This window comes from Pseudophryne corroboree, chromosome 1 (assembly GCF_028390025.1).
Source record: "Pseudophryne corroboree isolate aPseCor3 chromosome 1, aPseCor3.hap2, whole genome shotgun sequence".
NCBI lineage: Eukaryota > Metazoa > Chordata > Amphibia > Anura > Myobatrachidae > Pseudophryne > Pseudophryne corroboree.
In genome coordinates, this window is record NC_086444.1 from 49,782,357 (window position 1) to 49,796,542 (window position 14,186).

At 48.4% G+C, this 14,186-nt stretch overlaps 1 protein-coding gene across 1 annotated transcript in view; it reads left to right on the forward strand.

Annotated features, from left to right (window-relative positions):
• Positions 1 to 11,783, forward strand: part of CPLX4 (complexin 4) — a 30,968-nt gene extending 19,185 nt beyond the window's left edge. Inside the window, exon 3 of the mRNA XM_063913987.1 lies at positions 10,889 to 11,783. Coding sequence (XP_063770057.1) covers positions 10,889 to 11,116 — 228 coding nt within the window. The 3' untranslated portion in view covers positions 11,117 to 11,783. The remainder of the gene's footprint in view (positions 1 to 10,888) is intronic.
• Positions 11,784 to 14,186: the final 2,403 nt, after the last annotated feature.

Sequence of the window (14,186 nt, forward strand, 5' to 3'; positions counted from 1 at the left end):
AGAGAGTGAGCAGAGAGAGGCAGACCTATGAGGAGGAGAGTCTGTATAACACTGGTCCTGTCACTAGAGGGAGAGCAGAGAGAGGCAGACCTATGAGGAGAGAGTCTGTATAATGCTGGTCCTGTAACTAGAGAGTGAACAGAGAGAGGCAGACCTATGAGGAGAGAGTCTGTATAACACTGGTCCTGTAACTAGAGAGTGAGCAGAGAGAGGCAGACCTATGAGGAGGAGAGTCTGTATAACGCTGGTCCTGTAACTAGGGATGGAGCAGGGAGAGGCAGACCTATGAGGGGAGAGTCTGTATAACACTGGTTCTGTAACTAGAGAGTGAGCAGAGAGAGGCAGACCTATGAGGGGAGAGTCTGTATAACGCTGGTTCTGTAACTAGAGAGTGAGCAGAGAGAGGCAGACCTATGAGGGGAGAGTCTGTATAACGCTGGTCCTGTAACTAGAGAGTGAGCAGAGAGAGGCAGACCTATGAGGAGAGAGTCTGTATAACACTGGTCCTGTAACTAGAGAGTGAGCAGAGAGAGGGAGACCTATGAGGAGAGAGTCTGTATAACACTGGTCCTGTAACTAGGGATGGAGCAGAGAGAGGCAGACCTATGAGGAGAGAGTCTGTATAACACTGGTCCTGTAACTAGAGAGTGAGCAGAGAGAGGCAGACCTATGAGGGGAAAGTCTGTATAACGCTGGTCCTGTAACTAGAGAGTGAGCAGAGAGAGGCAGACCTATGAGGAGAGAGTCTGTATAACACTGGTCCTGTAACTAGAGAGTGAGCAGAGAGAGGGAGACCTATGAGGAGAGAGTCTGTATAACACTGGTCCTGTAACTAGGGATGGAGCAGAGAGAGGCAGACCTATGAGGGGAGAGTCTGTATAACGCTGGTCCTGTAACTAGAGAGTGAGCAGAGAGAGGCAGACCTATGAGGAGAGAGTCTGTATAACACTGGTCCTGTCACTAGAGGGAGAGCAGAGAGAGGCAGACCTATGAGGAGAGAGTCTGTATAACACTGGTCCTGTAACTAGAGAGTGAGCAGAGAGAGGCAGACCTATGAGGAGAGAGTCTGTATAACACTGGTCCTGTAACTAGAGAGTGAGCAGAGAGAGGCAGACCTATGAGGAGAGAGTCTGTATAACACTGGTCCTGTAACTAGATAGTGAGCAGAGAGAGGGAGACCTATGAGGAGAGAGTCTGTATAACACTGGTCCTGTAACTAGGGATGGAGCAGAGAGAGGCAGACCTATGAGGGGAGAGTCTGTATAACGCTGGTCCTGTAACTAGAGAGTGAGCAGAGAGAGGCAGACCTATGAGGAGGAGAGTCTGTATAACACTGGTCCTGTCACTAGAGGGAGAGCAGAGAGAGGCAGACCTATGAGGAGAGAGTCTGTATAACACTGGTCCTGTAACTAGAGAGTGAGCAGAGAGAGGCAGACCTATGAGGAGGAGAGTCTGTATAACACTGGTCCTGTCACTAGAGGGAGAGCAGAGAGAGGCAGACCTATGAGGAGAGAGTCTGTATAACACTGGTCCTGTAACTAGAGAGTGAGCAGAGAGAGGCAGACCTATGAGGAGAGAGTCTGTATAACACTGGTCCTGTAACTAGAGAGTGAGCAGAGAGAGGGAGACCTATGAGGAGAGAGTCTGTATAACACTGGTCCTGTAACTAGGGATGGAGCAGAGAGAGGCAGACCTATGAGGGGAGAGTCTGTATAACGCTGGTCCTGTAACTAGAGAGTGAGCAGAGAGAGGCAGACCTATGAGGAGGAGAGTCTGTATAACACTGGTCCTGTCACTAGAGGGAGAGCAGAGAGAGGCAGACCTATGAGGAGAGAGTCTGTATAACACTGGTCCTGTAACTAGAGAGTGAGCAGAGAGAGGCAGACCTATGAGGAGGAGAGTCTGTATAACACTGGTCCTGTCACTAGAGGGAGAGCAGAGAGAGGCAGACCTATGAGGAGAGAGTCTGTATAACACTGGTCCTGTAACTAGAGAGTGAGCAGAGAGAGGCAGACCTATGAGGAGGAGAGTCTGTATAACACTGGTCCTGTCACTAGAGGGAGAGCAGAGAGAGGCAGACCTATGAGGAGAGAGTCTGTATAACACTGGTCCTGTAACTAGAGAGTGAGCAGAGAGAGGCAGACCTATGAGGAGAGAGTCTGTATAACACTGGTCCTGTCACTAGAGGGAGAGCAGAGAGAGCCAGGCCTATGAGGAGAGAGTTTGTATAACACTGGTCCTGTCACTAGAGGGAGAGCAGAGAGAGGCAGGCCTATGAGGAGAGAGTTTGTATAACACTGGTCCTGTCACTAGAGGGAGAGCAGAGAGAGCCAGGCCTTTGAGGAGAGAGTCTGTATAACACTGGTCCTGTAACTAGGGATGGAGCAGGGAGAGGCAGACCTATGAGGGGAGAGTCTGTATAATGCTGGTCCTGTAACTAGAGAAGGAGCAGGGAGAGGCAGGCCTATGAGGAGAGAGTTTGTATAACACTGGTCCTGTAACTAGAGAGTGAGCAGAGAGAGGCAGACCTATGAGGGGAGAGTCTGTATAACACTGGTCCTGTAACTAGAGAGTGAGCAGAGAGAGGCAGACCTATGAGGAGAGAGTCTGTATAACACTGGTCCTGTCACTAGAGGGAGAGCAGATAGAGGCAGGCCTACGAGGAGAGAGTCTGTATAACACAGGTCCTGTAACTAGAGAGTGAGCAGAGAGAGGCAGACCTATGAGGAGAGAGCCTGTATAACACTGGTACTGTAACTAGAGAGTGAGCAGAGAGAGGCAGACCTATGAGGAGAGAGTTTGTATAACACTGGTCCTGTAACTAGAGAAGGAGCAGGGAGAGGCAGACCTATGAGGAGAGAGTCTGTATAACACTGGTCCTGTAACTAGAGAGTGAGCAGAGAGAGGCAGGCCTATGAGGAGAGAGTCTGTATAACACTGGTCCTGTAACTAGAGAGTGAGCAGAGAGAGGCAGACCTATGAGGAGAGAGTCTGTATAACGCTGGTCCTGTAACTAGAGAGTGAGCAGAGAGAGGCAGACCTATGAGGAGAGAGTCTGTATAACACTGGTCCTGTAACTAGAGAGTGAGCAGAGAGAGGCAGACCTATGAGGAGAGAGTCTGTATAACACTGGTCCTGTCACTAGAGGGAGAGCAGAGAGAGGCAGACCTATGAGGAGAGAGTCTGTATAACACTGGTCCTGTAACTAGAGGGAGAGCAGAGAGAGGGAGACCTATGAGGGGAGAGTCTGTATAACACTGGTCCTGTAACTAGAGAGTGAGCAGAGAGAGGCAGGCCTATGAGGGGAGAGTCTGTATAACACTGGTCCTGTAACTAGAGGTAGAGGGGGAGCAGAGAGAGGCAGACCTATGAGGAGAGAGTCTGTATAACACTGGTCCTGTAACTAGAGGGAGAGCAGAGAGAGGGAGACCTATGAGGGGAGAGTCTGTATAACACTGGTCCTGTAACTAGAGGTAGAGGGGGAGTAGAGAGAGGCAGACCTATGGGGAGAGCAGGGCCGGCTTCAGGCCTACTAGCACCCTGAGCGAGAAAATTTCAAAGCGCCCCCTCCCATACTCTCCTGAAAAAGTGGGTGTGGCCTCCTGGAAAAGTAGGCGGGCCTTGCAACGTCATATTATCAAACTATAAATAAATATATTTTCACACACCCTCTACGCACACAATTAGCAGCATTACACATAACAGCTACAGTAGTGTTCCTTACACACAATGGGGGTAATTCCAAGTTGATCGCAACAGGAATTTTGTTAGCAGTTGGGCAAAACCATGGCCCTCATTCGGAGTTGTTCGCTCAATAGCTGCTTTTAGCAGCATTGCACACGCTAAGCCGCCGCCTACTGGGAGTGAATCTTAGCATAGCAGAATTGCGAACGCAAGATTAGCAGAATTGCAATTAGAAATTTCTTTGCAGTTTCTGAGTAGCTCGAGACTTACTCTGCCACTGCGATCAGTTCAGTCACAAACACACCCAGCGTTCGCCCAGACACTCCCGCGTTTTTCCCAGAAACGGCTTTCGTTTTTTCGCACACACCCATAAAACGGCTAGTTTCCGCCCAGAAACACCCACTTCCTGTCAATCTCACTCCGATCACCAGAACGAAGAACGAAGAAATTTCTTTGTTAAGCCGTGAGTAAAATACCAAACTTTTTAGCAAATTTACTTGGCGCAGGTGCACTGCGAACGTTGCACATGCGCAGTTTGCAACTAATCGCACCGATGCGAAGAAAAATAACAAGCGAACAACTCGGAATGAGGGCCCATGTCGCAGTGTGTATAGGAGGTTCTACCTGGTGCAATGTGTATTAGCTGCACTACTGTGTAGTGTAATGCACATGTTAAATCTGCCTCCCCTGCAGTACACATGGGCCCTCATTCCGAGTTGATCGGTCGCATTGCGAATTTAGCAGAGTTACACACGCTAAGCCGCCGCCTACTGGGAGTGAATCTTAGCTTCTTAAAATTGCGACCGATGTATTCGCAATATTGCGATTACTAACTACTTAGCAGTTTCTGAGTAGCTCCAGACTTACTCTGCCTGTGCGATCATTTCAGTGCTTGTCGTTCCTGGTTGACGTCACAAACACACCCAGCGTTCGCCCAGGCACTCCCACCGTTTCCCCGGCCACTCCTGCGTTTTTTCCGGAAACGGTAGCGTTTTCAGCCACACGCCCCTGAAACGCAGTGTTTCCGCCCAGTAACACCCATTTCCTGTCAATCACATTACGATCGCCGGAGCGAAGAAAAAGCCGTGAGTAAAATTACTTTCTTCATAGTAAAGTTACTTGGCGCAGTCGCAGTGCGAACAATGCGCATGCGTACTAAGCGGATTTTCACTGCGATGCGATGAAAAATACCGAGCGAACAACTCGGAATGAGGGCCCATGGTTTTGCCCAACTGCTAACAAAATTCCTGCTGCGATCAACTTGGAATTACCCCCAATGTCTCCTGCATAGTGCCAGCTACACAATAATGTCTACAGTAGTGCAGTGCCAGATAGACATGACATACACCCCAGCAGTGCCAGATAGACATGACATGCCCCGCAGCAGTGCCAGATAGACATGACATGCCCCGCAGCAGTGCCAGCTGCACATGACATGCCCCCCGGCAGTGCCAGATAGACATGATATACCCCCCAGCAGTGCCAGATAGACATGACATGCCCCACAGCAGTGCCAGCTACACATGATATGCCCCCCAGCAGTGCCAGCTACACATGATAGTGTTCACTCTAGGATTTTTTTAGGGCAGGGTGCTGATCACGGGGAGGGCACATTTTGCATTCGGGAGGGCACATTTTTAAGTTAAAAGGGCAAAATTATGTACATACCCTAATGCTTGGTGCTCCGTTCGAAATCATGGACAGTGCGCGCCGAAGGCACGCATAAAAAATTTAGGGGCGTTGCTTCGTGGGGAAGGGGCGTGGCCACATAATAGTGGCAATTCGCATTACACTACACAGTAGTGCAGCTAATACACATTGCACCAGGTAGAACCTCCTATACACACTGCGACAGGTAGAGCACATTATACACTTGCGCCAGGCAGAGCACGTTAGACACTTTGCGCCAGGCAGAGCACGATAGAAACTTTGCGCCAGGCAGAGCACGTTAGACACTTTGCGCCAGGCAGAGCACGTTAGACACTTTGCGCCAGGCAGAGCACTGCGACACATTGCACCAGGTATTGCACTGAGACACGGGAACACTACATGATATGGCCCCCAGCCGTGCCAGCTACACATGACATGCCCCCCAGCAGTGCCAGATGCACATGACATGCCCCCAAGCAGTGCCAAATGCACATGACATGCCACCCCAGCCAGAGCTGGATTAAGGCTTCGGGGGGCCCGGGGTACTTAAGACAGTGCGGCCCTAAAATCTCAAATGAAAATCATAACGTCTTTAATTACTGCAAAGAAAATTACAATTGGGTGGTGAATTGGAAGTATGAGCCGAAATTCACATTATAGCACACAGTATGAGCCAAAATTCACATTATAGCACACGGTATGAGCCAAAATTCACATTACAGCACACAGTATGAGCCAAAATTCACATTACAGCACACAGTATGAGCCGGAATTCACATTATAGCACACGGTATGAGCCGAAATTCACATTATAGCACACGGTATGAGCCGAAATTCACATTATAGCACACAGTATGAGCCGAAATTCACATTATAGCACACTGTATGAGCCGAAATTCATATTATAGCACACTCTATGAGCTGAAATTCACATTATAGCACACTGAATGAGCCAAAATTCACATTATAGCACACGGTATGAGCCGAAATTCACATTATAGCACACAGTATGAGCCGAAATTCACATTACAGCACACAGAATGAGCCGAAATTCACATTATGCCACATGGAATTAGGCAAAATTCAGGGAGAGTGACAGCAGGGACATAGGGACAGGGAAAGTGACAGCAGGGACAGGGATGGTGACAGAGGGACAGGGAAAGTGACAGCAGGGGGACAGGGACAGGGCGAGTGAAAGAGGGACAGGGAAAGTGATAGCAGGGACAGGGAGAGTGACAGCAGGGACACAGGGACAGGGAGAGTGACAGAGGGACAGGGAAAGTGACAGCAGGGACACAGGGACAGGGCGAGTGACAGAGGGGCAGGGAAAGTGACAGCAGGGACAGGGAGAGTGACAGAGGGACAGGGAAAGTACAGCAGGGACATAGGGACAGGGAGAGTGACAGAGAGAGGGACAGCAAGGGCATACAGTAGGGACTAGGGAGAGAGAAAGGCAGCAGGGTAAGATTACCTCTTTAGTAGCGGTGGTGCTGAGGATGCTGTGGTCTGCGGTGCAGCGGATGCGGAGGCTGTGGCCGGCATGGTGCGGAGGAGGCGATTGTGTAGAGAAGGACTGAGGGCGGTGGCGGGGCAGCACGGCAAGCCCCGAAACGTTGGTGTATAAGTTGACATATACTGTGTGTGTATATAGTTATATATATATGTATATACACACACACACACACACACACACACACGTGTATATGTGTGTATATATATATATATGTATATATATATATATATGTACATATGTATATATATATATATATATATACAGGTTGAGTATCCCTTATCCAAAATGCTTGGGACCAGAGGTATTTTGGATATCGGATTTTTCCGTATTTTGGAATAATTGCATACCATAATGAGATATCATGGTGATGGGACCTAAATCTAAGCACAGAATGCATTTATGTTACATATACACCTAATACACACAGCCTGAAGGTCATTTAATACAATACTTTTAATAACGTTGTGTATTAAACAAAGTTTGTGTACATTGAGCCATCAAAAAACAAAGGTTTCACTATCTCACTCTCACTCAAAAAAGTCCGTATTTCGGAATATTCCGTATTTCGAAATATTTGGATATGGGATACTCAACCTGTATATATATATATATATATGTACACACACACACACACACACACACACACACACACACACACACACACACACACCTATTGCTCTGATGCTGGTAGGTCCAGTGTATAGGAGTGCTGGCTGGGCGCAGGAAGGCTCCATATGCGCTGCCTTCCCTGCAGCCTGCGCGCCCAGCCAATGGCTGAGCCACAGGCTGCTGCTGCTGCACAGATTATTGGACAGCTGAGCCGTCGCTCAGCTGTCCTTCCTGGACACGCTACACAGTCCCTACGTGCGGCCGCGGCGCCGCTGCAAGGAAAGTGGAGACAGCTATAACTAAGCTGCCCTGCAGGTGGAGCCGGCTCCCGGGAGCCGGGAGCGTAGCACCGCAGATCGGATCTGTAACTAGAGGGGGAGCAGAGAGAGGCAGACCTATGAGGAGAGAGTCTGTATAATGCTGTCATAAGGCATTAATGGGAGCAGAATTTGGAAGGCATACTGTTCCTTGTAGTGCTAATGGGAGATCCTGGGGGATGGCTCCCGGGTAAGTTAGCTCTCTGTCTGGATGTGTTTTAGTAACAGCCTTTATCATGAGGCCTACTGTAGACAAATTACACGTGTGACCAATTCTCTGAAATTCTATTACCATATAGGTTAAGGCCTGGCTACAGGTAACTTTTTAGTGTGCTGGGGGGGGGGGGGGGGGGGATGCCGGAGGGGGGGAAGGCACCCCCCCCCCTCCCCCAAACCCCTCTGTCTGCTGTTTGGTTTTTGGATATACCTGTCTGTACCCAAGAAGGAGGTGACACCGATTTTGCAATATCACTGGAGTCTTCATTATATCATGATCCGTAATCAAAATACTGGGACACCCATTATAACATGCAGGGACAGTTATAGACCAAGTAGAACCCACAGCAAATAGTCCCTTTGGCACCCCCTTAAAAAAATCTATAATGTTCTTCCTGTATATTAAATATAGACCTTACCTATATGGTGTGTTCTCAGCGATGTAGAACCTCTGAAGAAATTGATTCTCCCTGGGTAGACAGTATCTTCAGTTGGTATTTACTATTTCATGTAGGAGATTATCTGGTCTGAAAGATGCCTGTTTGTCTTAAGGGGGGTTCTCACGGAGCGATATTCTAAGCAATCTGACTAGATTGCTTAGAATATAAGCCTGATTGCTCCGTGTGTACCCCTTACAGTGATAGCGATGCGCAGCCCCGCGCATCGCTATCGCTGCTGCTAGATTGGCTTGCCGTGCAGGCCAATCTAGCGGGTCGCTCACTTCACCCGCTGGGTGAAGTGAGCGGCCCCCCCGTCTCCCCCCGCACGCTCAGCACAGATCGCGCTGTGCTGAGCGGCGGGAGAGATGTGTGCTGAGCGGTTCGCTCAGCACACATTCTCTCCCCGCATCGGCCCGTCTATATGGGCCTTAAGAATATAACCAATGTCATCACCCATCTTCCTGCCCCATGTCTCTCCAGTCTCCTACCCCTCTTCACTCCAGCCTCCTGTCTTTCCAGCCTCCTGCCCCATGTCACTCCAGCCTTGTGCCCCTTGTTACTTTAACCTCCTGTCTTTTCATCCTCCTGACCCTGTCACTACAGCCTCCTGTTCCATCACTCCAGCCTCCTTCCCCATCATTCCAGACTCCTGTCCCCTGTCACTCCAGCCTCTTGTATTTATAGCCTCCTGCCCCCTGTCACTTCAATCTCCTGACCCATATCACTCCAGCCTCCTGCCCCATGTCACTCCAGCCTCCTGCCCCTTGTTACTTCAACCTCCTGTCTTTTCATCCTCCTGACCCTGTCACTACAGCCTCCTGTTCCATCACTCCAGCCTCCTTCCCCATCATTCCAGACTCCTGTCCCCTATCACTCCAGCCTCTTGTATTTATAGCCTCCTGCCCCCTGTCACTTCAATCTCCTGACCCATATCACTCCAGCCTCCCGCCCCATCACTCCAGCCTCTGGTCACTGTTAAGGAAGCCTTCTGCCCCATAACTCCAGCCTCCTATCTTTCCAGCCTCCTTCCTCCTGCCCCTTATCACTCCTGCCTACAGCTTTTCCAGCTCCTGTCCGTCACTCCAGCCTCCTGCCCGCTATAAATCCAACCTCCTGCCCCCTGTCACCTCAAGAGCAAACCCCTTCCAATTTACCTTTGTCATTGACAGCTTGCATGCTCCTCTTCTCATTCCTCCTCCTTTCAGCAGCTTGGTGATAACTGTATAGGACACCAAGGAGCAAATACGGTGCAGTGAGCAGCACATGTGCAGAAGGGAGCATGGAGTGCCGCTAGGTCCTTGTTGACCAGCAGTAAACAGGCACATGTTGCGTGCCTCTAGTAGGCTGTGCTGGAGGGGTTATTACAGCTGTGCCCTCTGGCCGTAGCACCCCGGGCAGTGGCCCTGCCAGTTCACCTCTTCAGCAGCTCCAGATAACAAGACATTTGCTTCATTTATAATACACAATCATTTTCTTTTGTGTGTCACACGCAGTGATATTATCCTATTCGTGCTATTTTTTTCTTACCAGGATTTGGATTTAATTACAATAATATTATACATTAAAATACCTCCAAGCAACTATGATTTTTTGCTGGAAAATTCATATTTGTAGTTGTCAATAAGGGTGCACTCTACCAGAATGGCGCACATTACTGCTAATCTGGGGTTTAATCCAGAGTGTGGTCCAGTGGTTCAAGTAGAAGATTCCCAATACAGCCCATCATGGTGTAATGGGGTGCTTATTAGATATATCACTTACATTTTTTCGGGAGTTTTTGCGCCCACAACTGCATATAGAAAAACAATGGGCCTAATTCAGACCTGATTGCTAGGGTGCGTTTTTTGCATCCCTGCGATCAGGTAGTCACCGCCTACAGGGGGAGGGAAATTTGCTGTGCAGGGGTGCGATCGCATGTGCAGAAAGCTGCACAAACAAAAGTTTGTGCTGTCTCTGCACAGCCCAGGACTTACTCAGCTGCTGCGATGATTAGGGCCGGAGCTGACGTCAGAAACCCTCCTTCCAAACACCTGGTCCCTCCTGCGTTTCTCCGGACACTACTTGAAAACGGTCAGTTGCCACCCACAAACATCCTCTTCCTGTCAGTCACCTTGTGATCCCCCGTGCGATCGCTTTTCTCGCACATCCTGTCGCTGCCCATCACTGCGGACCAACGCGCCTGCGCATTGCAGTGCATACGCATGCGCAGTTCAGACCTGATCGCAGGCTGTATGAAAACACAGCCTAGCGATCAGGTCTGAATTACCCTCAATGAGCGGCGCAGATATTCACATTAGCATAAGGTAGCAAATCTGCGGCAGCTCTGCACACAACTCGTCCTTTTTTTGTAACAATCACCCCAGGGGTAGTTCCTACTCTTGAACCTGCATCACTTGCCCCTCCCTTCCCCCAATGCCCTAGGGTTGTCCCTGTAAATCACTGGTCTTCTTTTTCCGTAGAGTGAAAAGGATGACAATCAAATACAGATGGCCGGAGACGACGTGGAACTGCCAGAGGATCTCCAAAAAATGGTGGTCGAGGACCAAGACGAAGAGGAAGAGAAGAACTCAATAATGGGACATTTTCAAAACATCCAGAATATGGATATCGATACTATCAAAGAAAAGGCGACGACCACGTTCACTGAAATCAAACAGGCGGCCGAAGACAAATGTCAGCTCATGTAGACGGAGATAGGCTACTTACACACTGGCGTTCAAGAGCTGCATTTCTAATGCGTTTCCAATGCAGCTTACCTCCACGTGAGCAGTTATGGATATACAGATCATTGTACCTAATGAGACTACATATTTGTGGGCTACCTGCGTTTCAGTGTTTTTATCAAATGCTTCTTGTTCCATCCCAGCACGTCCGACGTGCATCATGCAGCCGGAAACTTGCATTCACCTCAATGGGAGCGCAGTGTAAACGCAATAGTAGGCGGTTAACAAGAGTTTGGGTTCATTGGAACACAGAAAATGCAGACTAAACGCATTTCACATGTCAGGCAACTACATCATTGAACTTTTTACTTACAGTCTACCATGCAATAACAAATACATGACAAATGCCGGTGTGTACGTAGCCATAGTGATGGAAAAATCGGATATATTATGCACATTACCATTGTACGCGGAGAGACGGCAACTGCAGAATCTTATCACACACAATAACTATGACATCACTGGATTGTGTTCAGCGTGATGAAGATGGTAACAATACAAAACTGCTTGGAACACAGAAGAAAAAAAGTTTCATATAAAAGTTATGTTAGTTCATTGTCACAGGCTGACGTGCGAGCAATATGTTATGTGTACTACGGTGTAATTATTTTAATAAAGACCCCATTAAAGACGCCATTATCCTATTCTTGCATAACTTATATATAAGAGACGTGCGATGGATGTAAGACACAATTATACTGGAATGAGCATTTTATGGGCAAAGTTGAATGAAAAGAATGGTGATAGTATTTATTTTACTTATTTATTTACAAAGACTTATATTGTGCCAACTATTCTGCTGAATTTTACAGTGGATAAAAAAACAGACAGACGAAGAGGTAAGAGGGCCCTGCTTGCAGGCGTACAGTCTATAGGAGCAGTAATAGTAGGTGGGAAGTTCTCCGCCACGCACGTTTCCAGCCGGACCCATAAACAGGTACAGAGAGATTTTATGATGGTTAAACAGAGTCGAAATGGGACATGAAGGGCCCACCGGGAAATGCAGTGCTAGGGTCTCATGCTTAAGTGTGTGGCCAGCCACCACAGAGATTTGGCTATCACAGAGTGCATAGTCTTGGCCCGTTGATAAATATATATAAATGCTGCTAGTGCATGCATAAACATGTACCACATGAATAATAGCAATGCACTGTAGAAAATACAACCTAGGCCTGTGCAGTATAATGTGACATATGCATACCTCCCAACATTCTGGTGCTGGAAAGAGGGACACCGAAAGGGGGCGTGGCCTAATTGAAAGGGGGCGTGGCTTCGCGCGGGTGACATGGTCACGAACCACGCCTCCAAATTTCATCACAGTGGGGACATGGCCAGCGTTCTGTGAGCCGCTGGCCATGCCCCCAGTCCCTCTCCCTCACTGGAATAGACGCTGTGCGCATGCGCACAGCGTCTGTTCACCGCTGCTCTGCTCTGAACTGAGCAGAGCAGCAAGTGATCAGGAACCTCCCAACTGCCCCTCTTCACCGCGGGACACTGCGGCCCGCGGGAGGAACAGCGGGACAGACCCCAAAAAACGGGACTGTCCCGCGAAAATCAGGACAGATGGGCGGTATGACATATGTATAAAGTGAATCTGGAACCTGATCCCTAGAGGAGAAGGAGGGCCCACGGTCAGTGGGGCCCACCGGGGGTTCCCCCTGTGGGCCAGTCCAACCCTGTGGCTAAACACCTATGGCCCTCATTCCGAGTTGTTCGCTCGTTATTTTTCTTTGCATCGGTGCGATTAGTCGCAAACTGCGCAAGCGCAACGTTCGCAGTGCGCCTGCGCCAAGTAAATTTGCTAAAAAGATTGGTATTTTACTCACGGCTTAACGGAGAAACTTCTTCGTTCTGGTGATCGGAGTGTGATTGACAGGAAATGGGTGTTTCTGGGCGGAAACTGGCCGTTTTATTGGTGTGTGTGAAAAAACGCAGCCGTTTCTGGGAAAAACGCGGAAGTGTCTGGAGAAACGGGGGAGTGTCTGGGTGAACGCTGGGTGTGTTTGTGACGTCAAACCAGGAACGAAACTGACTGAACTGATCGCAGTGGCAGAGTAAGTCTGGAGCTACTCAGAAACTGCAAAGAAATTTCTATTCGCAATTCTGCTAATCTTGCGTTCGCAATTCTGCTATGCAAAGATTCACTCCCAGTAGGCGGCGGCTTAGCGTGTGCAATGCTGCTAAAAGCAGCTAACGAGCGAACAACTCGGAATGAGGGCCTATGTGCGAGGCAAATACACAGGCACATTGAACCCATCTAGAAGTATATAGATGAGACTAATATTTACACATAAATAATTTACTTTTATTGACAAAAAGGTTTTATTCTACAACATATATCACAATATAATGAGCAGATTTAGGTAAAGAAGCGACACAAAACTATGAGATGACAAATAGTGTGTAGATCTATGAATGTCACTGGTAAAAAAAAAAATCAAAAATACGCCTAACATTTAAGGCAGAGGTTCTCAAACTCGGTCCTCGTTGGCCCACACAGTGCATGTTTGCAGGTAACCCAGCAGGTGCACAGGTGTATTAATTACTCACTGACACATTTTAAAAGGTCCACAGGTGGAGCTAATTATTTCACTTGCGATTCTGTGAGGAGACCTGCAAAACATGCACTGTGTGGGCCCACGAGGACCAAGTTTGAGAACCTCTGATTTCAGGTTACAGCAATGTTTTGGAAAAGTAATAATGGGTGTGTCATATATCCAGGAATCCGCCAGATAATGATACAAAATAACTAAAGAGAATGAAAGACATCCGTCACCAATAGTCACAATTCCGTCATTAATATTATACTATAGCTGGCCATACACTAGAACGATTGTGTGTACGAATGCACGATTTTGACAGCTCGTACAATACATCGTGTGCACATAGTGGATTTTTGGGTACGATTACGATGCGTGGTCCCGAATATCGTATCGTCTGAACATATGATCAGGCGATCTGGGTAGCGGTGAATTAAAGGTAGTACGATAGATCAGGGCCGTAACTACGTGTGTGCCAAGGGGGCTTGGCACAC